The following is a 27,829-nucleotide window of genomic DNA, read 5'->3' as shown; positions in this document are numbered from 1 at the left end:
TGTATTTGATAACCATCCTAAGTCTGTTTGGAGGAGTAATCCTTTTGCTAAACTTTATTATGACCTCTTGTGTAGAAATTATTTGAACATAATAAGTGCTATGTAATGTGTATCATGGACATTTGTCCATTACCTACAATGAGATCTAATGTCCTAACGTTTCGTTTTCAGTGTAGTCAAATGTCTTATATCTCTCACTAAGGTTAGCCATCCCTCTGTTTAGCCATCTCGATGTTCAAAAACAATAACTTTCAAAATAGGCGGAATAACCATGGGAGCTTATTTTTAACCGGCCCATATAACTACGCAGTAGTCTTTTTTCCATGGACTATGCCATGCACTGTCATTGGCTAGTAGAGCAGCAGGCATCTAGCTGCTGCGAGTACACGCGTTGATGCCGATCCTTCCCCTTTAAATAATATCCAAGGTCCCGCTCTCACTCATTTTAGTCGAGGTGCATTTGAGATAAGACAGACTGTGTATCCGTGGTAAGTGACCTATGGCTTCTACCAGTCCTTTTTTGACGTTAATCTGTTACAACAAATATGACCAGTTCATTAAAACATCCGGCCCTCCTTTTTCTTGTAGATTGGAGCTCGGATGTGGCAGGACTTAAAGCCGCCACGCTCGCGGTGAGTTTTTCCTGGAACTAAAAGTCGTAACGATATGCACTATAGCTACGTGTAAGGACATCTTGACTAAACCCCCCTTTTTTGCCTCCCACATAGATTCTTACAGATTTGAACTCGAGATTCGTTGTCCAACGCATTGCTTAAAAATAGAGATGTCACCGGATTGTGTCCCCTCGGGTAATTGCCTTTTTTGCGGACAATAACTTAGTGTATGAGACCCTTTTTCAAAATAATGTTCGCAGTATTTTATATGATGATGACAGAGACAGTGTATACCAGACAATAACCTGGGCCTGAGTAGTTTGGTATATCTAGATGTGCCATGGTTGTGCGGTCCTCTAGTATGTGATTTCTATTCCTCCGTTTTTAACCCGGCTGGGAATTTTTCCGATGCTTGTCAACTAAAGCACGTCTTTGAACAATTAGGTTCGTATTTATGTGGGACTTATTTGATCCATGTCCACTTCTCTTACAATAGCCTAATTCTTCTAGGTTGATGCTCTCTTCGACATCCGGAGCCTTCGGGCCCTCTACTCATCCTAGAAGGTGCCACACAATCTACTGTGGCTATATAGGTAAAGTCTTGCGGCTGTAGTAGCTCATTTAAGCAATTGGAAGTGTTATTCCCCATTTGATTACCTTATTTTTAATCATAGGGGCCCGCCCTCACTTTCCCTGAATCCCGCACCCACCTGTACTGGTGAAGACCCCGCAGTAGGGCATAAACCAGCCTACAATACTGGGGTCGAAACGTCGACATACTACCCGTTTTTCCTACCCACCGACAACAGATCATTTTTGGCTGTGTTCAAAGTACTGGGATAGGAACAAGAATTTGTATAGAAATATTTGAATGGCAATGTGAATACGCCCTTGTGGTATCATTTTCTAAATGTATAAATGACCACCTGTGATTTCTTTTGAAACTTTTCTATAATCACACCATCCTCACTACTCTAACCCCCTCACTTCTCCTTACCCATGCCCCTCCTTCTTTGGGCATCAAGAATAAGCTTATCATTTTGATGAATGTATGTGCAACTGATCTGCAATTGAGGATGTGAATTAAAACATCACTCAACAAAAGAGTTGTAAAGATTGTATTTTTTCCTTGAAATTTTTCCTTTTTCTGTGCGCAAGGATCTGTTTCAACTGGGACCTCTTTATATGTAACGGGTGCTTCAAGAAAGCATCTTGGCGGAGTTGAGGGATAGTGTTTGTGAGGCACATGGTGAAGAAAACCTGACACTTAAGTTTATAAGGCACTCCTGATGCAGCAATACTTTACCTGAAAATTCCGAAAGCATGGAGTGTTATAAGTCCCGGGTATGCTGTTGCCCTTCCATTCGGAAACTACCCCTGAGGAATGTAGAGCTACTGCTGAAATTGTTGTTTTCACATTTCTGCATTTAATTTCGACACTCTGGGCTATATAAATGGACATTTATTTGCCAGTTTTTACCTGGTGAAATGTGTCCTTGAGTATCTTGGGGGTCTGGTGCTATGGAGCTCCTTCGAATCAAGATTCAGGTAGACACTGCAATTTCTATCCAAATCTAATTATACAGGAGGCTGACTTTTCATTAATTGCCTTGGCAGCTGGTATGATGCCACATAACCTGACACAGAATACAGTAGAGAGGCATTAGGTCAGTGATCCTAATACAGGCGATTTGTTTATAGACATTGGCACAGTTGTACACACAAGTCAAACCTTGTTTTGCCTGTTTTAAAAAGAGGCTATTAGAGGTCATAGGACGTTCTGAGAATGTGAGGTTTGCTGAAACCGAGGAATGAGCTTCTTGCGTCTGTTCCAGCTTCTCAACCGTATCTGGTTCGGCCGCCTCTGGCGCTTTGTGGTCACGCAGAATGCCAACAAACAAAGGCCTCTTACAGTGGCTGCTGAGTGGCGAGTATAGGGTGTCGGCGCTGCGAGGGCACAGGACACAGGCTGTTGAAGTAAAAGTGCGGGCGGGGACAGGGGAGCGCAGGGGTGCACGAACGACAGGGACCCGGGTCAGGAGCATGTTATTGCTGCAGACAGTCTCCGCATCCTGGCCGGTTGACATTGTAAACCTAGACACAAGGGTTGCTTGAGGGGAGCCTGCCAGATTGACAATGTAAATGTGTAACACGCACACAGCCCGAGAGAGCGGGCGGTCGGCGGGTGGGAGAGAGCTGGCTCGGGGTCAGTTGCACGGAGATTGAGTTTCGTCTGAATTAGATCAGTGCTGTGAGAAACGGCACCTCCCAAACACACATTCGCGCACACAAACGTGGGGGGGACGCAGGCGGGCAGCTGAGCTCCACTATTAAAGGCATCTCGCAGGAGCTAACTGCAAACTTAATTACTGTCTAACTCACCACAAGATGCGTGCCAGATTCTACCGTCTGCAGCGCCTGCGATTAAAAGGCTCCACCAGCCATAAACTATTTTAGGAGAGGGAGTTAGAGCCCAAGGATGTCAGCAAGTTCCTATTCCTTTCTGTTTAAAGAGAGCCAAAGACTTTGAAGAGGTACAGAAAAGGGAGTTTGGTTTTTCGGAAGCACTTAAAGTGGCACTGGGGGGCTTGGTGGCGCTATGTAAACTAGCTAATGAAACCTCGCGTTTGACTCTATGCTGCTATCAGCAAAAAACAAGATTGCGGTACAGTTAGAGCATATATATACATATAATGGATTAAACAGCTGAGTGCAGTAGATTTGCTTTTCAGCTTCGACCACTTCTATGGAGATCGACCCACCCGCCCCAGCTCCACAAAAAAATGGCGGCTGCATTGCAGAGAAAAATAAATAAATAAACAACCGCCCACTGCCGCATGACGATCGCAAAGGGGCGGGATGAGTAAAAATCGCCGGAACGCCCACGAATCTGCTCCAGCAATGACGGACAGATCGCTCTTCCAATGGCTAGCCTCCATTTATGGAGCTAGCCAATGGAAGAGCAGGCGGGACAAAGCCCCCGTACTGTTCTGACATAAGATTTCGCCTGCGCGAAACGCTGCTGCGCAGCTGTTCGCCAGGCGAAACCTAAAAAGACACTTGCCTGGATGAGGCCGGCTGCCGCCTTTCCTCTGTCCTCGCCGTCCTCTTCTTGGCTTCTGTGGAACCAGGAAGCACCCAGGTTCCCCTGAGCCAATCACAATGCTGCAATGCAGCATTGTGATTGGTCTGAGCGCCGTAGTTTACGCTCAGACAGGTAATGGGACCCTGGGCCGGTACTCCACCCAGGCTGTAATGCAGCCTGAGTGGGGAACATGAAAAGTGCGCATGACATTTTGGCTGGCTGGAGACGGCCGGGCAAAATGTCATGCACACTAAGAAGTGCCTACCACTCCTCCCACAGCCTCTAAACAGCCCAGCCCGCCCGCCCCCAAACAACTGAGCCAGTACGTTTAAATAAAATAATAATGTTAGGCATTCAGTGAGAAGTGGGGCGACGCTCCTCCGCCTTAGTAGAGGAGCCGCCACTGCAAGGCACCATGTAAAGCAGAATAAAAACGCTTGCTTGTTTCCATGAGCCCCAGGGCGAAGTTAGTTATCTATTTCTTTCCTGCAGCACGGGAGGTCGGTTGTATGCTCACAGCAGAGGGGAGACAGTGGGAGGAGGTCAGGGGGTGTCAGAGAGGAGGTCCGACCATAGCTAATGTTAGTACTCTTGTAAATATATTTATATTCATAAATGTATTTATTTCATCTACAAGTCTAAGCACAAACCGGGACATAGATGTGAGACTAACGGCTTAGTCCTACGTTTATGTCTGGTCTGTCCCGGTTTTTGCTTCTCAAAATCTGGTCACCCTCCTCTGAGCCTTATTTAATCTTAAAGCCCCTGATTGAATGTACTGCAGTATCTCCACGAGAGGGTGTTCTGCTGGTCTGTAGAGGATCGTTGTTATCTGTCTGTGTCCTAATCTCCCCTTTTATCTGAGTGGTCCCGCCGGGCTGTGGCTGATACCGTCCAGAGCCATCCTTGCACACAGAGGCTGCTCCACAATAGCAGACGAGAGTTTATCAAAAGAACCAGACAATGTCTACAGCGGGTTAAACAGGCCGCAAAGAAGACCCCGGATCAGTAACTACCTATTGACCCTATCTCACCACAGGATGGCGGCCCCGCGAGGCTATCATTTCACCTCCCTCTCCCATACCCAACCCCGCACACACACGACAGGCACCGTGCCATGAACTAGCACTAAGAATCTTGGCTACGCCCGAACGTATATTGGGGAAAACCAGGGCTTTATGTTGGGGATGAAAAAACTGGGAGGGCTTCTCAAGGGGGCGTGGCTAATGTCAGGGCTTTTAAGTGGAATGAAAAACTGGGGGGGGGGGGGTTCTCAAAGGGACGCGGCCAATGTAATTTAGGGTGTGGCTTAAAAAACTTTACCTAAAAATATGTGCTCATCATAGTGTGCCGCCCGCCGGGTATTTTGCTGCTTCTGTCATTGGCTCCAGATATATCATACATCAAGTAACATTACACCTGGAACAAGCCAGGACTATTGGCTTTGTCGGTGGTTTTTAGTTGTGTAAGATAAATAAGCAACAACTTTGGCTGCGAAGTATAGAATATTGTAAATGCTTCAGTTTTGAAATGAAGAGACGCTGTGAAAAAACTAAAACGTGTCTCCTTGGAGGTACCTTAAAGGCAGTGAAGGGTGGCACAGTTGCACTACTACAGAGTTAAGATTTATTGTTTCACCCTGAAGTTCGGGGCGAAAACGGAGAGCCCGATAGAGACCCGTCTCGGCCCCTGCTTTTTAGAACTGCCGGTGCTGAGCACCGGCAGGACCCGGCCCACTCAAAGCCCTGGCGCCACCAAATGAACACTCGGGTGGTTTCGCTTTCTGTGAAACTACGACCTGTGAGAGCGTTACAAATCCATAGAGCGCTCTCTGCCATCCAGCCTGCGTTTAAACGCTTTTCTAAGGCGATGCCTCGAGACACAAGAGACAGGGAGGGTGAGCGGCAGCCTGGACTCCAGTGATGGGTGTAAATTGTCGCTGGTTGTGTCAGTCGCAGAAGCGAAGGGCGCCTGCTGCCAATAAAAATATTGATTCCTCGATGATACTTAATGAAACTTAAGGTAGCGCACTTTGAATCCTATCTGACTTCTTGGCGCTTGAGGGGCAGAGTATGTGTGAACGAAATCACTGCCTTGTGGTGTAGTATAGTGGTGTCACGCGCGCAAAAATGTAAGTGGCCGTGGAGATTTCCTATGAGCCCCGGCATTTACCTGCTAGGACTCCAGAGGTGAACCGGTGAAAACCTGAGGTTGACGGCAGAGCTGCTCAGGTGCAGCTGAGCCATAGTCCCGTGTGTACATATTTGCACAAGTACCACAATGCGGGTGAGTCACCCCCTCCCGGAGCTCCAGAATTGAGAGCTCAGACTGAGGCGTGTCAGCGCCACCTGCCCCGCGCTTATAAACTCCGCTCTCACATTCCGGAGGCCGGTTCAGAGCTGTCCCCCCCTCACAGCCACCAGCCACCAGCCCTTCCCGTCACAGCCGCCAGACTCCTCACTCACAGCCACCAGCCACCAGCCCTCCCCCTCACAGACACCATGGCCGGCGCAGCAGCCGCAGTGGCCAAGCAGCGGGCCGTGGCCGAAGGCCTGGGCACCAACGAGAACGCCATCAAATACCTGAACCAGGACTTCGAGGCGCTGAGGAACCAGTGCTTGCAGTCTGGGGTCCTGTTTAAGGATGAAGAGTTCCCTGCCTGTCCGTCGACGGTGGGCTACCAGGACCTGGGCCCGCGCTCGCCCAAGACACAGGGCATAGCCTGGAAACGGCCACCGGTAAGACGCGCATGGCTATGGTAATGTTATGGTATTATATGGTGTGCCTGTTTATATACTGCTTGCCATAATCTATTGCTCGGCCTAATGCGCCTTTTGGGTCCTTCGATTTTATTATCTGCATAGCGCTCTAAAGACCCATGTCAAGCACTTAGATCTGCATCGGATTCAATGCGCACTTCGAAGATGTTTGTACTTTGGCCTATTAAGGGCATAGGTGTAGTAAGGCTTTAAACAACGCGATGGAAGCAGGGCACACACATAAGCATGGGGTGTAGCGGAAAGTGTGAGAACAGACCCCGTGGCACCATCTGGTACTTGCCAACTTTAGGGTGGGCAGACTCAAATGCAAACCTGCAGGGTGCATCATTTGGGACCGCCAGGGGGTTTGCAATCCAAAAGGAGCATCAAGACGAGGGGTGTGCGGAATCCATGGAATTTGCCTTTTTATGTGTTTCAATTCTTTATAGAAAAAAATGAAAATAACAAGATTGTACATCGCGGGCCACGCTATTTATTTTTGTGCAATCAGACAACATTCCGGGGGATGACACGTAATTACGCGAAATTCAAACCTGCCTCCATTGAATGTTGGCGTTAAATGAGTCCTCGTGTCTATTTTTAATCCAAGGACGCATTTGACGGCAAAGAAATAGCGGAAACGACACAGCAAGCTCGTGTTCTGACCGTTTGAGGCACCCCGGAGCGTCCACAGTAACATTTACACTGTAAATGCTGCGTAATTGCGCACCATGCGATAATACAGGGTGTGCGGTGCGCCAGCCCCGTGGATGGAACATACGGCTAGAACCAGAGGTCACAAAATGAGACCTGGTGATGGGGTTGGGAGAGATTCTGGACAATGGATCATCAAATGACCATGGAACCTCCTTCCACCAGCACGGATGGATACAAATGCGATAGATGGATTAATAAAGTCTGAGAAAGAAAGAGATGGACAATAACTATATATTGTATGCGCAAAGACAAAGACCACGCCTGTGTTTCAAGGAAAGGCAGTAGTAAGGCGGGATGGGTGCCTCCGTATTCTGCCTGAAAAGGCCAGGTTTATGTATTTTGAAATTATGTTACTCACAGTAATCACAAACGTTGGTTTAAGGACAGTGGGCTGCTGTGACTTGGGTGCTGTCCACCTACAGCAGAGTAGAAACCTTGGACAAAGTAGGGTCAACACTAGCTTCAAAATGAAGCCTCCGCCCTACCACCCCCTGGCAAAGAAAGCATCCTCCCTGCTGAGAGTAAAACGAGTGCGGTGTGATCTCTATACCAGCAGGTGGCGTCAGGTGTATACACATTATGGATGTAGATGTCAAAACCTGCACTTTAATGGTTGTGTTTATAATGTGTGTGTGTATATATTTATATATATATATATATATATATACACACACACATATATAGATATATACTTTGCTGCGCTGCTAGTTCATATACTTTACTACTGGTGCTTCTAGTGATTGTACTTTAATAAACTTAACTCCCCAGCACATGTCAAATTTCAATATGGTCTCCCAGTTATAACAACAGCAAACAAGTAGTTATGTTTCACACAGTGAAACAAATGTAAACGTCTTGTGTTCTCTTTTTCAAGATTTATTCATGTAGGCTTCCGTATCAGCTCTCAACAGCCAACACGTGTTTCGTCGCGCATAGGGTGTTTTCCCGCGACTTCCTCAAGGCTAGTATTCCAAGTAGTAATTCTGTGAATTGTGGGGATTATTCCGGACATGTAATCATGTATTGTCCTCTGTATCCCTTTATGGTTCAGTATTCAGGTTTCTCAGTCTCACGTCTCCATGCAAAACGCCGCTCTTGTTGCCGTACTCAGTGGACAATACATGATTACACGTTTGATACGCCGCTCACAACAGAAACCCATTGTGGTCCGGAAGTATCACCACAATTCAAAGAATTACTACTTGGAATACTAGCCTTGAGGAAGTCGCGGGACAACACCCCATGCACGACGAAACACATGTTGGTTGTTGAGAGCTGATATGGAAGCCTACATGAATAAATCTTGAAAAAGAGAACAGAATACGTTTACATTTGTTTCACTGTGTGATACATAACTACTTGTTTGCTGTTGTTATAACTGGGAGCCCATATTGAGATTTGACGTGTGCTGGGGAGTTAATTTTATTTCGAGTGAAGCAGAGGCTTTGATTTGTGGTTCTCCATACCCTGCAGCACCGTCTGAGCAAATAGAGAGATCCAAAATAGCTGTGTGATTCTGCCCAGTGGCGCCATACACTTATACCCAATACCACATTTCGGAACATTGAACTAGTGATTGTACTTTACTGGTGACGCTCCCAATTTATATACTTTACTGCTGTGCTTCCAGTGCTTGCGTATTTATGCTAGTGCTTCCAGTCCATATACTTTATTGCTAGTGCTTTCAATTCATGTAATGCTTTCAATTCATTTACTGCTTTCAATTCATAAACTTTATTGCTAGTGCTTTCAATTCATATACTGCTTTCAATTCATATACTTTATTGTTAGTGCCTTCTATTTATATACTGCTTTCAATTCATATACTGCTTTCAATTCATATACTTTATTGCTAGTGCTTTCAATTCATATACTACTTTCAATTCATATACTGCTTTCAATTCATATACTTTATTGCTTTCAATTCATATACTGCTTTCAATTCATATACTTTATTGCTAGTGCTTTCAATTCATATACTGCTTTCAATTCATATACTTTATTGATAGTGCTTTCAATTCACATACTGCTTTCAATTCATATATTTTATTGCTAGTGCTTTCAATTCATATACTGCTTTCAATTCATATACTTTATTGCTAGTGCTTTCAATTCAATTCATACATTACTTTCAATTCATATGCTGCTATCAATTCACATACTGCTTTCAATTAATAAACTTTATTGCTAGTGCTTTCAATTCACATACTGCTTTCAATTAATAAACTTTATTGCTAGTGCTTTCTATTCATATACTGCTTTCAATTCATATACTTTATTGCTAGTGCTTTCAGTTCATATACTGCTTTCAATTCATATACTTTACTGCTGGTGCTTTCAAATCATATACTTTACTGCTGTTTCCAATGCTTGTGCATTACTGCGAGTGCTTACATTCCACATACTTTACTGCTAGTCCTTTCAATTCATATACTTTACTTCTGTTTCCAATGCTTGTGCATTCATACTAGTGCTTCTAGTCCATATACTTTACTGCTTTCAATTCATATACTTTATTGCTAGTGCTTTCAATTCATGTAATGCTTTCAATTCATGTACTGCTTTCAATTCATAAACTTTATTGCTAGTGTTTTCAATTCATATACTGCTTTCAATTCATATACTTTATTGCTAGTGCCTTCTATTTATATACTGCTTTCAATTCATATACTGCTTTCAATTCATATACTTTATTGCTAGTGCTTTCAATTCATATACTACTTTCAATTCATATACTGCTTTCAATTCATATACGTTATTGCTTTCAATTCATATACTGCTTTCAATTCATATACTTTATTGCCAGTGCTTTCAATTCATATACTACTTTCAATTCATATACTGCTTTCAATTCATATACTTTATTGATAGTGCTTTCAATTCACATACTGCTTTCAATTCATATACTTTATTGCTAGTGCTTTCAATTCAATTCATACACTACTTTCAATTCATATGCTGCTATCAATTCACATACTGCTTTCAATTAATAAACTTTATTGCTAGTGCTTTCAATTCACATACTGCTTTCAATTAATAAACTTTATTGCTAGTGCTTTCAATTCATATACTGCTTTCAATTCATATACTTTATTGCTAGTGCTTTCAGTTCATATACTTTACTGCTGGTGCTTTCAAATCATATACTTTACTGCTGTTTCCAATGCTTGTGCATTACTGCGAGTGCTTACAGTCCACATACTTTACTGCTAGTCCTTACAATTCATATACTTTACTTTTGTTTCCAATGCTTGTGCATTCATACTAGTGCTTCTAGTCCATATACTTTACTGCTTTCAATTCATATACTTTACTGCTGTTTCCAATGCTTGTGCATTAATACTAGTGCTTCTAGTCCATATACTTTACTGCTTTCAATTCATATACCTTATTGCTGTTTCCAATGCTTGTGCATTACTGCGAGTGCTTACAGTCCACATACTTTACTGCTAGTTCTTTCAATTCATATACTTTACTGCTGTTTCCAATGCTTGTGCATTAATACTAGTGCTTCTAGTCCATATACTTTACTGCTTTCAATTCATATACTTTACTGCTGGTGCTTTCAAATCATATTATAAAATTATAAAACAATAAGGAGGACCCCACTCTACATCTTTAGAGGACGGTGGGGAAAATATCATTAAAGGAACAGGGCGTCCGGGTTCGTGGGACAAGATGTTGTCTCTTGGTATGGAACCAATGGGTGTCGCTTATACTGATTGTGGGTTTTTATAACCCTGGGGAAGGCAAAATAAGGTATATTTTTACTTCAACATTAACACTCCGTATTTACATAAAATCTACTGAATACAAATATTTGTTTGGAATAATTTTTAGGAAAATTGCACGTATAAGGATTTCAAAAGACAGGTATAGGACATTGACAATGTTAAGGACTGAAATGTATGCATTTAAACTAGTACATTCACTTATTGAGTGCACATATATATGAAAGACTCTTAAATTAAAAGTATATCAAAAACAACGTTTGGTCGCAATATTAAATTTTATTACACATCGCACAATATAAAAAACATTTTAAAAACATTTGTCCATAAATATAATCATCACAATGTTAAAAGTCAAAGAATCAAAAAGGTCGACGCGGCGTTTCGGCTTTTTCTTAGTATGCCTTCATCAGGACTGATTCTAAACAATTAAAATCATAGAACACAAAGTTACCAAACGAGAAATTTGTGTGCATTACATTTTTAAGTGAGCACTCTTGACATCCTAGGTCCCTTGATTTGCAAAAAATTTTTTACTTTACATTACTTCACATACTTATTCACATTGCAATCCGGTATTTTCTCTTTCTGTTTTTTAAAAACATGCAATTAACACATCTTTTACATATGTTTTCTACTATCTCCTTATTGCCTTCCCCTTTGGACCTATGTAACCCAATATTGGGGGACCCCCCACTGATTCCAATTACCAAAGAAAGAAGTACCTCCCATAAATCAGGTGCGTACCTTGTGTGTCCAGATGGATTTGATTATCCATGTGGTTTGAACTGTATGGTTCTAACAGGAGTCCTGGACACACAAGGTACGCACCTGATTTATGGGAGGTACTTCTTTCTTTGGTAATTGGAATCAGTGGGGGGTCCCCCAATATTGGGTTACATAGGTCCAAAGGGGAAGGCAATAAGGAGATAGTAGAAAACATATGTAAAAGATGTGTTAATTGCATGTTTTTAAAAAACAGAAAGAGAAAATACCGGATTGCAATGTGAATAAGTATGTGAAGTAATGTAAAGTAAAAAATTTTTTGCAAATCAAGGGACCTAGGATGTCAAGAGTGCTCACTTAAAAATGTAATGCACACAAATTTCTCGTTTGGTAACTTTGTGTTCTATGATTTTAATTGTTTAGAATCAGTCCTGATGAAGGCATACTAAGAAAAAGCCGAAACGCCGCGTCGACCTTTTTGATTCTTTGACTTTTAACATTGTGATGATTATATTTATGGACAAATGTTTTTAAAATGTTTTTTATATTGTGCGATGTGTAATAAAATTTAATATTGCGACCAAACGTTGTTTTTGATATACTTTTAATTTAAGAGTCTTTCATATATATGTGCACTCAATAAGTGAATGTACTAGTTTAAATGCATACATTTCAGTCCTTAACATTGTCAATGTCCTATACCTGTCTTTTGAAATCCTTATACGTGCAATTTTCCTAAAAATTATTCCAAACAAATATTTGTATTCAGTAGATTTTATGTAAATACGGAGTGTTAATGTTGAAGTAAAAATATACCTTATTTTGCCTTCCCCAGGGTTATAAAAACCCACAATCAGTATAAGCGACACCCATTGGTTCCATACCAAGAGACAACATCTTGTCCCACGAACCCGGACGCCCTGTTCCTTTAATGATGCTTTCAAATCATATACTTTACTGCTGTTTCCAATGCTTGTGCATTACTGCGAGTGCTTACAGTCCACATACTTTACTGCTAGTCCTTACAATTCATATACTTTACTTCTGTTTCCAATGCTTGTGCATTCATACTAGTGCTTCTAGTCCATATACTTTACTGCTTTCAATTCATATACCTTATTGCTGTTTCCAATGCTTGTGCATTACTGCGAGTGCTTACAGTCCACATACTTTACTGCTAGTTCTTTCAATTCATATACTTTACTGCTGTTTCCAATGCTTGTGTATTAATACTAGTGCTTCTAGTCCATATACTTTACTGCTTTCAATTCATATACTTTATTGCTGTTTCCAATGCTTGTGCATTACTGCGAGTGCTTACAGTCCACTGCTAGTTCTTTCAATTCATATACTTTACTGCTGTTTCCAATGCTTGTGCATTAATACTAGTGCTTCTAGTCCATATACTTTACTGCTTTCAATTCATATACTTTACTGTTGTTTCCAATGCTTGTGCATTAATACTAGTGCTTCTAGTTCATATACTTTACTGCTTTCAATTCATATACTTTATTGCTGTGTTTCCAATGCTTGTGCATTACTGCTAGTTCTTACAGTCTTACTTTACTGCTAGTGCTTTCAATTCATATACTGCTAGTGCTTTCAATTCGTATATTTTACTGCTGTATTTTCAATGCTTGTGCATTACTGCTAGTGCTTCCCGTACACATACTTTACTGCTAGTGCTTTCAATTCATGTATTTTGCTACTGTTGTTTCCAATGCTTGTGCATTACTGCTAGTGCTTACAATCCATATATTTTACTGCTAGTGCTTTTAATCCATATCCAGTTAGTGCTTCCAAGTGATATACTTTACTGCTGGTGCCTCCAGTGGTTGCACTGTACTGCTAATGATTCAAATTCATATGCTTTACTGCAGGGTCTTCCAATTGTGTAAACTTTTTTTTGCTATTAATTGTGATTCCAATTCAAGTACTTTCTTGCTGGTGCTTCCAATGCTAGTACTGTACAGCTAGTTCTTTAAATTCATTTACTTTAGAGATCATGCCATCAACGCGTATACCTTTTGGCTAGTGCTTTCAATTCATATACTTTACAGTTGCTGTTTCCAAATCACATTCTTTACTGCTAGTGCTTCCAATCCATATACTTTCCTGTTGATGTTTCTAGTGCTTGTACTTTATTGCTGGCGATTTCAAGTCATACATTTTACTGCTGGTGAATCCAGTTCTTGTACTTTACTACCGGTGCTTTCAAGTCATACATTTTACTGCTGGTGCTTGCAGTTCATATACTTTACTGCTGGTGCTTTCAAGTCATACATTTTACTGCTGGTGCTTGCAGTTCATATACTTTACTGCTGGTGCTTTCAAGTCATACATTTTACTGCTGGTGATTGCAGTTCATATACTTTACTGCTGGTGCTTCCAAAGCTTTTACTTTATTGCTTCCAACTCGAGTGCTTTGCTTCTGATTCCTCCAATGTATATACTTTACTGCTGGTGCTTCCAATGCCTGCACTTTACTGCTAGTGGTTCCAATTCATATACATTACTGCTTGTGCTTTTCATGCTTGTACTCCCTCAAATTCTTATACATTACTGATCTCACTGCCAATGTTGATTTTTATTGCGAGTGTTCCCAACTCATATTCTGCTGGTGCTTCCAACTGACACCCTTAACTGCAGGTGCTTCCAAAACACACCTTTTACTGACATGTTTCCAATTTATATTTTTTACTGCTGGCGCTTACAATGTATATCTACTGTTGTTGACTTCCAATGCGTGCACCTTACTACTAGGAGGCAGTTTCTCCACAGGGAAAATGTTTTCAATGTTGAAATCATAAATAAATTAAAAACCATAACAGTTCAATTGCACAATCGCAAATACATTTTCACACATTGCCTGTAAGTGCACACGTTGTACAATTATCCCCACATTGATGTCATTGGGAATTCACACCATTCTTCCAGATCTATTACCGGCGTGCTCTTGGAAAGCGTGGCGAATTCTAAAAATGCATACATCTGAATAGTTGCAAATGCCACTTATTTCCAGGGATATGGCATCAGTACAAGTGCATAGTTGGACAGCACACTGACAAGCAGGGTGGCATAGCTTCACAGAACATTGACAAGCAGGGCAGCATGGCTGGGCAGCACATTGAAAAGCAGGGTGGCATGGCTGGACAGCACATTGACAAGCAGGGTGGTATGACTTGGCAGAACATCGACAAGCAGGGTGGCATGACTGGACAGCACATTGACAAGCAGGGTGGCATGGCTTGACAGAACATTGACAATCAGGGTGGCATGGCTGGACAGAACATTGACAAGCAGGGTGGCATGGCTGGACAGAACATTGACAAGCAGGGCGGCATGGCTTAACAGAACATTGACAAGCAGGGTGGCATGGCTGGGCAGCACATTGACAAGCAGGGTGGCATGGCTTGACAACCCATTGACAAGCAGGGTGGCATGGCTTAACAGAACATTGACAAGCAGGGCGGCATGGCTGGGCAGCACATTGACAAGCAGGGTGGCATGGCTTGACAACCCATTGACAAGCAGGGTGGCATGGCTTAACAAAACATTGACAAGCAGGGTGGCATGGCTTCACAGAACATTGACACGCAGGGTGGCATGGCTTAACAGCACATTGACAAGCAGGGTGGCATGGCTTGACAGAGCATTGGCAAGCAGGGTGGCATAGCTTCACAGAAAATTGACAAGCAGGGTGGCATGGCTTCACAGAACATTGACAAGCAGGGTGGCATGGCTTCACAGAACATTGACAGGCACCGTGGCATGGCTGGACAGCACATTGACAAGCAGGGTGGCATAGCTTCACAGAACATTGACAAGCAGGGCGGCATGGCTTAGCAGAACATTGACAAGCAGGGTGGCATGGCTTAGCAGAACATTGACAAGCAGGGTGGCATGGCTTAGCAGTGGCATGGCTTAGCAGAACATTGACAAGCAGGGTGGCATGGCTTAGCAGAACATTGACAAGCAGGGTGGCATGGCTTAACAGAACATTGACAAGCAGGGTGGCATGGCTGGGCAGCACATTGACAAGCAGGGGGGCATGGCTTGACAACCCATTGACAAGCAGGGTGGCATGGCGTAACAAAACATTGACAAGCAGGGTGGCATGGCTTCACAGAACATTGACAAGCAGGGTGTTATGGCTTAACAGCACATTGACAAGCAGGGTGGCATGGCTTGACAGAGCATTGGCAAGCAGGGTGGCATGGCTTAGCAGAGCATTGGCAAGCAGGGTGGCATGGCTTAGCAGAACATTGACAAGCAGGGTGGCATGGCTTAACAGAACATTGGCAAGCAGGCTGGCATGGCTTAACAGAACCTTGGCAAGCAGGGTGGCATGGCTTAACAGCCTATTGACAAGCAGAGTGGCATGACTTCGCAGAACATTGACAAGCAGGGTGGCATGGCTTAATAGCACATTGAACTGTAGAAAGTGGCTGTGCACTGCTTGGATATCTGTATGATTTGAGGCGTACTTCGTGCTCCTAAGAGATTCCCTCCGCTCAGGAGTGTATATAATGTGTAAAGATAGCACTGGCACAGAATGTGCAAGTGTCACCTAGGGCACAGAAATCTGGGTGCTGTGAAATCCAGCTATTTTATTCTTCAAAAATGGTTTTAGGTAAAAGTTTTTCAAATAAAGATTTGATGCGCTTTTATGTCTTCTTCAGTATTTTATTCATACTATTACTTAGTTCAATGTGATATCTTCTTCATATACATTGATTATCCATCCATTTAATCAACTTTCTTATTTTTGCAAATAAAGAACCACAATTTTTTCCAATGCATTTCGGCCCGAAAGGCCTTCATCAGGGAAATCTGTGAAACAAAACATGTATCAATCACTCTTTCTGTATAACGCAAAATATGTACTTAACACGACACACTATAATAATATAACATGCGAATTCTAAATGACATGTTCAGCATTTCATAATGTGACATACACTTTTAATCAACGGTGGTGGACCCTGGTTTAAACATAAAGTTAAACAAACAACCTTCCTTCAAACGGTTCGCCGTGATATATTGTATCGTGCAAGACGTGTGTCATAGAACTAAAGTCAGGTATTTTAATAGGTAAACTAAGACAAAATTATTAGCCCACAGGAATCGGTAATTCTCACTGATGTATTCCTTATTCAAAATGTGTCCAAGGTTGAAACAATGTTACACACATTCAAACGGGAATATGGCCCGCATCTGTCGGTTTGTTAAAAAAATGAACATCTCCGTTGTTAAATAACCGCTACGTGCGTGAAGTTACCACGTTAATCTATCCCTTACCGGGTTCTCGCCGTGAAGTTGTCCTAAGCCGCTGCACGGAAAGCTGTGTTCAGTTTGGTGAAGTTCGTGTGTGACGCGTGGGGTGTGGCTTAATGTAAGCAATTTCGCGCGTTAACTTCAAGAGCTAGGGGCATAGATTTAAAGGCACAGGGCACGATATGGGCTAGTATGTGAAGCTAAAGGAAAGACTTAAACAATCAATGAATCACAGCAAGCATCATAAAGGTTAATAGCACATTGACAAGCAGGATGGCATGGTTTGGCAGAACTTTGACAAGCAGTGTGGCATGGCTTGACGGAATATTGACAAGCAGGGTGGCATGGCTTAATAGCACATTGAGAAGCAGGGTGATGTGGCTTGACAGACCCTTGACAAGCAGGGTGACATGGCTTGACAGACCCTTGACAAGCAGGGTGGCATGGCTTAATAGCACATTGAAAAGCAGGGTGGCATGGCTTAATAGCACATTGGGAAGCAGGGTGGCATGGCTTAATAGCACATTGAGAAGCAGGGTGGCATGGCTTGACAGACCCTTGACAAGCAGGGTGGCATGGATTGACAGACCCTTGACAAGCAGGGTGGCATGGCTTAGTAGCACATTGAAAAGCAGGGTGGCATGGCTTAATAGCACATTGAAAAGCAGGGTGGCATGGCTTAATAGCACATTGAGAAGCAGGGTGGCATGGCTTGACAGACCCTTGACAAGCAGGGTGGCATGGATTGACAGACCCTTGACAAGCAGGGTGGCATGGCTTAATAGCACATTGAAAAGCAGGGTGGCATGGCTTAATAGCACATTGAGAAGCAGGGTGGCATGGCTTGACAGACCCTTGACAAGCAGGGTGGCATGGATTGACAGACCCTTGACCATATACATTGATTATCCATCCATTTAATCAACTTTCTTATTTTTGCAAATAAAGAACCACAATTTTTTCCAATGCATTTCGGCCCGAAAGGCCTTCATCAGGGAAATCTGTGAAACAAAACATGTATCAATCACTCTTTCTGTATAACGCAAAATATGTACTTAACACGACACACTATAATAATATAACATGCAAATTCTAAATGACATGTTCAGCATTTCATAATGTGACATACACTTTTAATCAAAGGTGGTGGACCCTGGTTTAAACATAAAGTTAAACAAACAACCTTCCTTCAAACGGTTCGCCGTGATATATTGTATCGTGCAAGACGTGTGTCATAGAACTAAAGTCAGGTATTTTAATAGGTAAACTAAGACAAAATTATTAGCCCACAGGAATCGGTAATTCTCACTGATGTATTCCTTATTCAAAATGTGTCCAAGGTTGAAACAATGTTACACACATTCAAACGGGAATATGGCCCGCATCTGTCGGTTTGTTAAAAAAATGAACATCTCCGTTGTTAAATAACCGCTACGCGCGTGAAGTTACCACGTTAATCTATCCCTTACCGGGTTCTCGCCGTGAAGTTGTCCTAAGCCGCTGCACGGAAAGCTGTGTTCAGTTTGGTGAAGTTCGTGTGTGACGCGTGGGGTGTGGCTTAATGTAAGCAATTTCGCGCGTTAACTTCAAGAGCTAGGGGCATAGATTTAAAGGCACAGGGCACGATATGGGCTAGTATGTGAAGCTAAAGGAAAGACTTAAACAATCAATGAATCACAGCAAGCATCATAAAGGTTAATAGCACATTGACAAGCAGGATGGCATGGTTTGGCAGAACTTTGACAAGCAGGGTGGCATGGCTTGACGGAATATTGACAAGCAGGGTGGCATGGCTTAATAGCACATTGAGAAGCAGGGTGATGTGGCTGGTGATGTGGCTTGACAGACCCTTGACAAGCAGGGTGACATGGCTTGACAGACCCTTGACAAGCAGGGTGGCATGGCTTAATAGCACATTGAAAAGCAGGGTGGCATGGCTTAATAGCACATTGAGAAGCAGGGTGGCATGGCTTAATAGCACATTGAGAAGCAGGGTGGCATGGCTTGACAGACCCTTGACAAGCAGGGTGGCATGGATTGACAGACCCTTGACAAGCAGGGTGGCATGGCTTAATAGCACATTGAAAAGCAGGGTGGCATGGCTTAATAGCACATTGAAAAGCAGGGTGGCATGGCTTAATAGCACATTGAGAAGCAGAGTGGCATGGCTTGACAGACCCTTGACAAGCAGGGTGGCATGGATTGACAGACCCTTGACAAGCAGGGTGGCATGGCTTAATAGCACATTGAAAAGCAGGGTCGCATGGCTTAATAGCACATTGAGAAGCAGGGTGGCATGGCTTGACAGACCCTTGACAAGCAGGGTGGCATGGATTGACAGACCCTTGACAAGCAGGGTGGCATGGCTTAATAGCACATTGACAAGCAGGGTGGCATGGCTTAATAGCACATTGACAAGCATGGTGGCATGGCTTGACAGACCCTTGACAAGCAGGGTGGCATGGCTTGACAGAACATTGACAAGCAGGCTGGCATGGCTTGACAGAACCGCTTTGACAACTAGAGTGACGTTTAATTTGCATTTGTATTCTAGGTGAAGTGTGCCCTTCCATTCCATTAGTCTAACTATAAAACGGAGGGTCGATTTGTCTATTGTTTTTTAACGATTTTTAGCCAGAAATAAAATGTATAGAATTGACTATTATTGGGCCAAATCAATTGTGTGAATTGCCACTAAGCGATATTTTGTACTGAAGAGCTACTAAGCACCAAATGACATATCTCTCAAGTCTGCTATTTCGAGCCTTTGTTTGCAGCGGTCAGTGCTGGTTTGCTGGTATTTAAGCCAATGGCCCTGTATATGTGCACAGATATAAACACTGATGTTTCCATATGTATTAAGTATATCTTCATTAACCCTGGGCAAAGGACTTCACTAGGCCCACGGAGTGGCCGTAGTGTTGCCTACTTCGCCCTTTGCAAAGTAGGCTTAGCAGGCAACACTACGCCCACCCCGTGGGCGTAGCAAAGTTGCCTGCCACCCGCCTCCCTCCCGCCCTCCACTCCATACCTAATTTTTGAAAATATTGAAAGAAAAGTAAATAAAAAGGCACTTACCTTGTGCGCTGCGTCCCGGAGCTCCCTCTGCTCGTTCGCGCCACCGTCGCCGCCATCTTGGATACCAATGCGCATGCGCGGCAGCCCGAGCATGCGCATTTCTCGCGAGAAATGCGCGGGCGACCGCGCATGCGCATTGGTATCTGTTGGACCCGGCCCGTTGGGCAGGTTCTCCCCTAGACTTTTTTGTTTTTTCCTAGCCTGTTTATGGAACCTGGTGTTGGTGATTTTAGGCCTCTGCACACGTTTTCACTGTGGTACAGTGTAAAGTGCTTGAGCTCTCTGTGAATGAGTGGTGAGTGACCTGCCCTCCCATAGGAATGAATGGGGAATATGTATGCCCATGGTAGTTCCTGATGTGTGGGGAGTGCAGGGGCGAGTTTGGTATGTATGAACTCATGAGAATGAATGCTGCAAAATGATATATGCGGCATGACTGTGTCTAGTCTAGAAGTACTATTTTTGGAAGTTGGCATATTTGTGTAAGTTGGTGCTGGCGTGTGATTGGTTGGTGAGCCTGGCCCAGAGTGCCTGGGCCTGCTTGTGGATTGACTGTCTGGTTTGAGGATGACAGGGGCTGGAGAGCCCAGGAGGTTGTCTGAAGTCAGCCCATAGATGAAAGGCAGCATCTGCTGCCAGGGAAGTGGGAGGAGATGGCACCTGATAGTGAAGGGCTGTGCCTGCCTAACTACAAAGCTGGCTCCACCTCCCGCTGGGCGACTGTCACCTCTGTCCCTGATACTGAAGGGACTTCCCTGTAACCAGTTCAGGCTGGTTCTCACACTGCCTGCTTCAAAGGACTTCAAATGACTTCAAAGACTTTCCTGTGTATAAGAAGGGGCTGTGTCCCCTTCCAAAATGTTCTTGTTTCTAACTTGAATCTGCCAGGGGCATGCTGCTGCTGGGGCTCAGGGGAATCCCTGGGCCCTGCCCAGCTCCTGGACATTTGAAGGACTGCTGGGGGACTCTTCCTGGCTGTCCCCCTGCCTGCTGCATTTCCTAGAGGGATGATGGATTTTCCTGCAGAGAGCGCTTCCTGTGGACCCTTCTTGCTGTAGGGGTCTGCTCTGGGGACCTTTGGCGCCTGGGAGCGCTGTGCTGTGATCCTAGCGCTTGAGAGTGCTCCTGGCTGCATTTCGAGCGTTTCGTTGCACGCATTTTGCGTGAGGATTGGCGGGTGCCACCCCGCTTATTTGATTATGTACTTTGCGAGTGCCCACCTCACTTATTTTTTATTTTATTTAACTTCGGCTGCCCACGCCGGTAGTTTTAATGCCTGCCCGCCTGCCTGCCTGAATCGGGCCGCCGCGCTGCCCGCGGCGACCCGGAAGTGCTCGGCCGGCCGGCCAATTGCAGCGCGGCCGGCCGGAAGTCCCGCGCCGCAGCCTGTGAGGCGGAGAGAAGATGGAGGACGCATGGCGGCGGGTCGGCCGGGCTCCCGTGAGCTGAGGGAGCCCGGCGGCATCTGAGGAGGGAGGAGGAGTGTGGCCGGCTGCTGGGGGCTCCTGTGTGCAGAGGGAGCCCCGAGTGAGGAAGTGAGGCAGCGTCCCCGCGAGACTCCTGCGGGAGAAGAGGAGCCCGGGAGGAGCAGAAGAAGGAGTGGAGCAGTGTGGTGGGGGCGCGGGTCACATGGTCGGTGCCCGCCCCCGCCGCGAATCCAGGCTGCCAGCTGGTGGTGTCCGCGAGGCTCCCGCGCTGCTGAGAGAGCCCCGCCCGTTGCTGGTGAAGTGACTCGGTCCCAGGGAGGGAGACCAGGCGAAGAGGAGCCCCCGCCGAGAACAGCCCGGTGAGTTAAGAGGGCTGGGGGGGCTCCGTGATGTTGCTGGTGGTGCCAATGGAGGCAGAGTCAGGGCGGCCCCGGTTGGCAGTGGGTCACCCCAACGTGTGAAGAGCCCTGGCACCTCTGAATGTGTAGGTTTATGCATCATGTGTCTTTCTTTCCATGCGCTGCACCTCTGAATGTTTAGTCATCATGTGTCTTCTTGCGCTGCACCCCTGAATGTATTTTATTGCATCATGTGCTTTATTCTTAACACCTCTGAATGTTTTAGGCATCATGTGTTTCTCTTTATTACTCCTCTGAATGTGTTTTATGCATCATGGGTAAGGAGTTCTGGTTTATACCCCTAAATGTGTTTATTCTTAGGTGGTTGTCCTTTTTTTAGTACAGGTGGTCCTAGTAAGGTCCTGGTTCCTGTTACCAGTGGATACTGGTTGTGATCTTTGTGATTACCATTTTATGTTTATTATTTCTTATTCTAGAAGTACTATATCTGATTCTGACAGTGGCCCATGTGGCCCTGTCTTGTAAATAATCCCATGTGAATATTGCCCGTGCCAGTTGGCACAATGTATATGTGTGATTTTATCTGATATGTGTTTTGACAATACAAAAGTTATTTTCATAATAACCTTATGTGGAGTCTCTTTTGTGGTGTGCCTAGTATGTTGTTGCTGTTGTGCGCTGGCGCAAATGCTTTACACATTGCCTCAGAGTTTAGCCTTACTGCTTGTGCCAAGCTACCAAGGGGGTGAGCAGGGGTTATCTTGGCGTGTGACTTCCTTGCCCTGACTAGAATGGTGGTTTCTGCCTGGCTTTGGCGTCAGCCTTAGCCTACCAGAAATAGCCAGTTCTAACAGTATCCAAGATGGCGGCGACTGTGGCGCGAACGAGCAGAGGGAGCTCCGGGACGCAGCGCACAAGGTAAGTGCCTTTTTATTTACTTTTCTTTCAATATTTTCAAAAATTAGGTATGGAGGGGTGGGGGGCAGGTGGCGCGTAGTGGGGCTACGCGAAGTGTGTAGGTGGGGGTAGTTTCTCGCCCCCTTTGCGTAGCTTCGCGTAGCCCCACTACGCATACTACATCATCACTCTCTTTGTGACATGTCCTATCCCCAGCTCTCGCGCTCACACGCACATTGCAAGGGGCCTCTTCCTGTGTGCAGTGAGCCCTTGTTGAGGGCACTGACAGCAGGAAGCACTGATCTGCGCCTTGACGCCCTTGGGCTTAGTTTGCGCTATACAAATTGCTCATTCATTCATTCATCCATCTGTGACAGGCACAGCAGCCACTGGGAGCGGTGTTTGTGAGTTTGCCACGCCCCTGCCAGCCCCTCTTTACCCCAGTGCCTTTTATAGTTTGTAGGATTTTGTTACGTTTTAATTCAACTTCCCAAATCACAGTGCCTTTTTAGAATTGGCGTCATTTGAAGGTGATAAAGATTACCTTAAAATGGCGAAAATTCTAGAACGTTCAGGGATTGCCAACAATTTATGATCAGAGCTTTTTGTAATGCCCCATGCTGATCACGAGACCGCATTTTTTGTGCCATAGTTCAAGATGAAGAACCCCTCCATCATTTGTGATATAGTTCACTGATTACCTTTGTAATCTAACTCTTGGAGATTCGTCTCATTGCGAACCATATCAGATTTTGAAAGGAGTTGAAAACCTGGCTATATCCGGGCTAAAGTGCGATGTGAGGTAGGTCCCTTCTTCAGTGTATTCTCTCAGTGGTTTGTTGAGGCAACTAATTAGCGCCGTGCTATCCCCGTGGGGATACGTGTTGCGCTAATAAATCACATCCATTGATCAGTATTATTAGAAGTGTTTTTTATCTTTTCCTCTATGGGCACGGCAAACCCCGCAGAGCGTTCTCTTCCTCTGAGAGTCTGAGGAATCCTCTCTCTCTCTAGGGGATGGCAAATCCCATGCACTTTTAGATTTTTAGGTCTCGCTGAGCCAATGCGCATGTGTTGCTCTGCGAGAGTTAAGTAAGGGCTTTCAAAAATGCTCACAAAGTCTGCAGGCGGATCGGGTACAGTGCATGTGCGCCAGACGCGCGCATCATTTGTCCGCCTGCAGCCTTTGGGGCACTTTCGTGGCTGCTTTGATGTTCTCAGTGAGCTGCATGGCCACTGAGAACATCAAAGCGGCCGCGAAAGTGCTCACCATTTGCCACCCCTCCCTTATCCCACTTCCTGCTTGTTTCCCCTCGCCTCGAACTCCTTTGTTTTGCCACCCAGAATGCATCACTTTCGCAGATTGACTATCGTTTTCTTTCTTTCTTCCTTTAGTATCTGGTTTTTTTTTTTTTTAACCACAGGAAAACAGGGTTCTGGCAAATAATGCTTCTTGTTTTCATTTGAAGGCTTCATCAGCAATAAGATAAGAGGTTTTTGTTTGCTTTTTCCTACCCAAACATTGTTTAGCTTCGGTACCAGCTGTGGATTAGAGGTTCCTCGTGACCCTCCTCCCCTCGCCCTGCTGAACGCCTCCACACTCCAGCAGAGGCTCCGGTCCTGACCGGTTCCGTGATGGCGGCAGGCTTGAAACCCGCCAGACCCTCGAGTCATGCAAACACGCAGACCTTGTTAAAGCTTCCACTGCAGCAGATGCTCAGCCTCCACAGCGCTGCCTAGGACAGAATCCACCTGATCCCATCCTGCTTCTTACCTATGCAGCTGTGCAAGATTGAAGTCCAGTGTAGCTGACTGATGCATCAGAGTCCCAGCAGCAGCTCCAGAGGTGTGTCTCAGCAGCAGATCCACACATGTGTCTCAGCAGCAGGTCCACACGTGTGTCCCAGCATTAGCTCTTTAGGTGTGTCCTAGCAGACAGCTCCACGGGTGAGCCCCAGCAGCAGCTCTACAAATGGGTGCCAGCAGGCAGCTCCATAGGTGTGTTCAGCAGCAGCTCCACAGGTGTGTTTTCTAGAATCCAGCTCCATAGGTATGTCCCAGCAGGCAGCTCCACATGTGGGTTCAACAGCAGCTCCACATGTGTGTTTTCTAGCAGGAAGCTCCACAGGTGTGTCCCAGCAGGCAGCTCCACAGGTGTGTCCTAGCAGGCAGCTCCGCAGGTGTGTTCAGCAGTGGTCCACAGGTGTGTTCTATCAGGCAACTCCACATGTGTGTCCTAGCAGGCAGCTCCACAGGTGTGTCCCAGCAGGCACCTCCACAGGTGTGTCCCAGCAGGTAGCTCCACAGGTGTGTCCCAGCAGGTAGCTCCATAGGTGTGTCCAAGCAGGCAGCTCTATAGGTATGTTCCTGCAACAGTGCCACTGGTGTATCCCAGCAGGCAGCTCCATAGGTGTGTCCCAGCAGGCAGCTCCATAGGTGTGTCCCAGCAGGCAGCTCCACATGTGTGCTCTAGCAGGCAGCTCCACAGGTGTGTCCTAGCAGGAAGCTCTACAGGCGTATCCTAGCAGGCAGCTCCACAGGTGTGTCCTAGCAGGCAGCTCCACAGGTGTGTTCTAGAAGGCAGCTCTATAGGTGTGTCCCAGCAATAGCTCCCCAGGCTTGTCCCAGCAGCAGCTCCATCGATGTGTCCCAGCAGGCAGCTCCATAGGTGTGTCCCAGCAGGCAGCTCCATAGGTGTGTCCCAGGAGGCAGCTCCACAGGTGTGTCCTAGCAGGAAGCTCCACAGGTGTATCCTAGCAGGCAGCTCCACAGGTGTGTCCTAGCAGGCAGCTCCACAGGTGTGTCCTAGAAGGCAGCTCTATAGGTGTGCCCCAGCAACAGTTTCATAGGTGTGTCCCAGCAGCAGCTCCACAGGTGTGTCCCAGCAGCAGCTCTACCGATGTGTCCCAGCAGGCAGCTCCATAGATGTGTCCCAGCAGGCAGCTGCATAGGCGTGTCCCACTCCCAGTAGCAGCTCCATGGGTGTGCCCCAGCAGCAGCTCTACAGATGTGTCCCAGCAGGCAGCTCCATAGGTATGTCCCAGCAGGCAGCTCCAAATGTGTGTCCCAGCAGGCTGATCCATAGGCGTGTCCCAGCAGGCAGCTCCATAGATGTGTCCCAGCAGGCAGCTGCATAGGCGTGTCCCACTCCCAGTAGCAGCTCCATGGGTGTGCCCCAGCAGCAGCTCTACAGATGTGTCCCAGCTGGCAGCTCCATAGGTATGTCCCAGCAGGCAGCTCCAAATGTGTGTCCCAGCAGGCTGATCCATAGGCGTGTCCCAGCAGGCAGCTCTACAGGTGTATCCAGCAAGCAACTCCATAGGTGTGTCCCAGCAGGTAGCTCCATAGGGGTGCCCCAGCAGCAGCTCTACATATGTCTCCTAGCAGGAAGCTCCACAGGTGTGTCCTAGCAGGGAGGTCCACAGGTGTGTCCTATCAGGCAGCTCTATAGGTGTGTCCCTGCAACAGCTCCATGGGCGAGTCCCAGCAGCAGCTTCACAGGTGTTTCCCAGCAACAGCTCTAGGGAAGTGTCCCCGCAGGAAGCTCTACAGGTGTGTCCTAGTAGGCAGCTGCACTGGTGTGCCCCAGCAGGTAGCTCCATAGGTGTGTCTCAGCAGGCATCTCCACAGGTGTGTCCCAGCAGGCAGCTCCACAGGTGTGTCCCAGCAGGCAGCTCCACAAAATTTCTACCCAAGTGACAGAAAGATCAGCTTCCTCTCTCGCGATCGCCAATGGTATGTTGGCGAGTGCGAGCTGCCATTCCAGTAACATTTCTACCCAAGCTGCAGGAAGATTAGCGCAATCTGCTGTTCGCGCCATATTCTACAGATTGCAGAACTCCATGGAGTTTGTTTGTCACTTCGTGGAGTTCTGCGTAGCGGAACTCTGCAAACTCTGTCCAGGCCTAGTAAAAATGCAGGCTGACAATGCCTTGCAGTCTTGGAAAGCATCCATACAGGTTCCCAAATTCTGATCACATGGTTGGTCGCCTCTCAAGGCTGGCCTGCTGGAATGGAAGATCCTTGTGACCAGCTGGACTTGCTCCGTAGCGGTCGCTCCCCCACGCTCCCTGCCTCACCTCCCTACTTTCTTTGCACCCCTCCTCCTGCTGAATTGCACAGCCTGCCTCTGAGATAGCGCCTGACATCGCCTGCAATTCGAGAGCGCTTTGACGCTGACATAGCGCCTGGTATCATTGCCTTCTATCGCTGCCTTATAATTGTATTTGAGCCCAGTTGTGATGCATTGCTGTGACATATATTTAGCCTCATTATTGTTTTTCGTGATATTGTGCCCCAGTTTCGGTTTCTGTACTGCCATTTTGTTATTCTGGTGACTCGTGGCCCGCGTCTCCTCCCCGCTCCCGCCTCCCAGCTGCCCCTCCCACCCACTGGTAGAGTAAGCTCGCTCCTTCCAATACAACGCTGTGACCAGCTGGACTTGCTCCGTAGCGGTCGCTCCCCCACGCTCCCTGCCTCACCTCCCTACTTTCTCTGCACCCCTCCTCCTGCTGATTTGCACAGCCTGCCTCTGAGATAGCGCCTGACATCGCCTGCAATTCGAGAGCGCTTCAACGCTGACATAGCGCCTGGTATCGTTGCCTTCTATCACTGCCTTGTAATTGTATTTGAGCCCAGTTGCGCTGCATTGCTGTGACATATATTTAGCCTCATTATTGTATTTCGTGATATTGTGCCCCAGTTTCGCTTTCTGTACTGCCATTTTGTTATTCTGGTGACTCGTGGCCCATGTCTCCTCCCCGCTCCCGCCTCCCAGCTGCCCCTCCCACCCACTGGTAGAGTAAGCTCCCTCCTTCCAACACAACGCTGTGACCAGCTGGACTTGCTCCGTAGCGGTCGCTCCCCCACGCTCCGTGCCTCACCTCCCTACTTTCTCTGCACCCCTCCTCCTGCTGAATTGCACAGCCTGCCTCTGAGATAGCGCCTGACATCGCCTGCAATTCCGAGAGCGCTTCGACGCTGACATAGCGCCTGGTATCGTTGCCTTCTATCGCTGCCTTGTAATTGTATTTTAGCCCAGTTGCGCTGCATTGCTGTGACATATATTTAGCCTCATTATTGTTTTTTGTGATATTGTGCCCCAGTTTCGCTTTCTGTACTGCCATTTTGTTATTCTGGTGACTCGTGGCCCGTGTCTC

General features: G+C 46.0%; 1 protein-coding gene across 2 annotated transcripts in view; it reads left to right on the top strand.

Moving 5' to 3' along the window:
* Nucleotides 1–6,176: 6,176 nt before the first annotated feature.
* The window catches only part of CAPN8 (calpain 8), a 204,115-nt gene continuing 182,462 nt past the window's right edge, over nt 6,177–27,829 (top strand). For both annotated transcript variants that reach the window (XM_086927961.1, XM_086927960.1), the window contains exon 1: nt 6,177–6,437. In XM_086927961.1, the coding sequence (XP_086784087.1) occupies nt 6,201–6,437 (237 nt within the window). In that variant the 5' untranslated portion in view covers nt 6,177–6,200. The remainder of the gene's footprint in view (nt 6,438–27,829) is intronic.

The sequence above is a fragment of the Lissotriton vulgaris genome, chromosome 6 (genome assembly GCF_964263255.1).
Source record: "Lissotriton vulgaris chromosome 6, aLisVul1.2, whole genome shotgun sequence".
NCBI lineage: Eukaryota > Metazoa > Chordata > Amphibia > Caudata > Salamandridae > Lissotriton > Lissotriton vulgaris.
The sequence above is the reverse complement of the archived record's forward strand: the minus strand, read 5'-3'. Positions and strand labels throughout refer to the sequence as shown.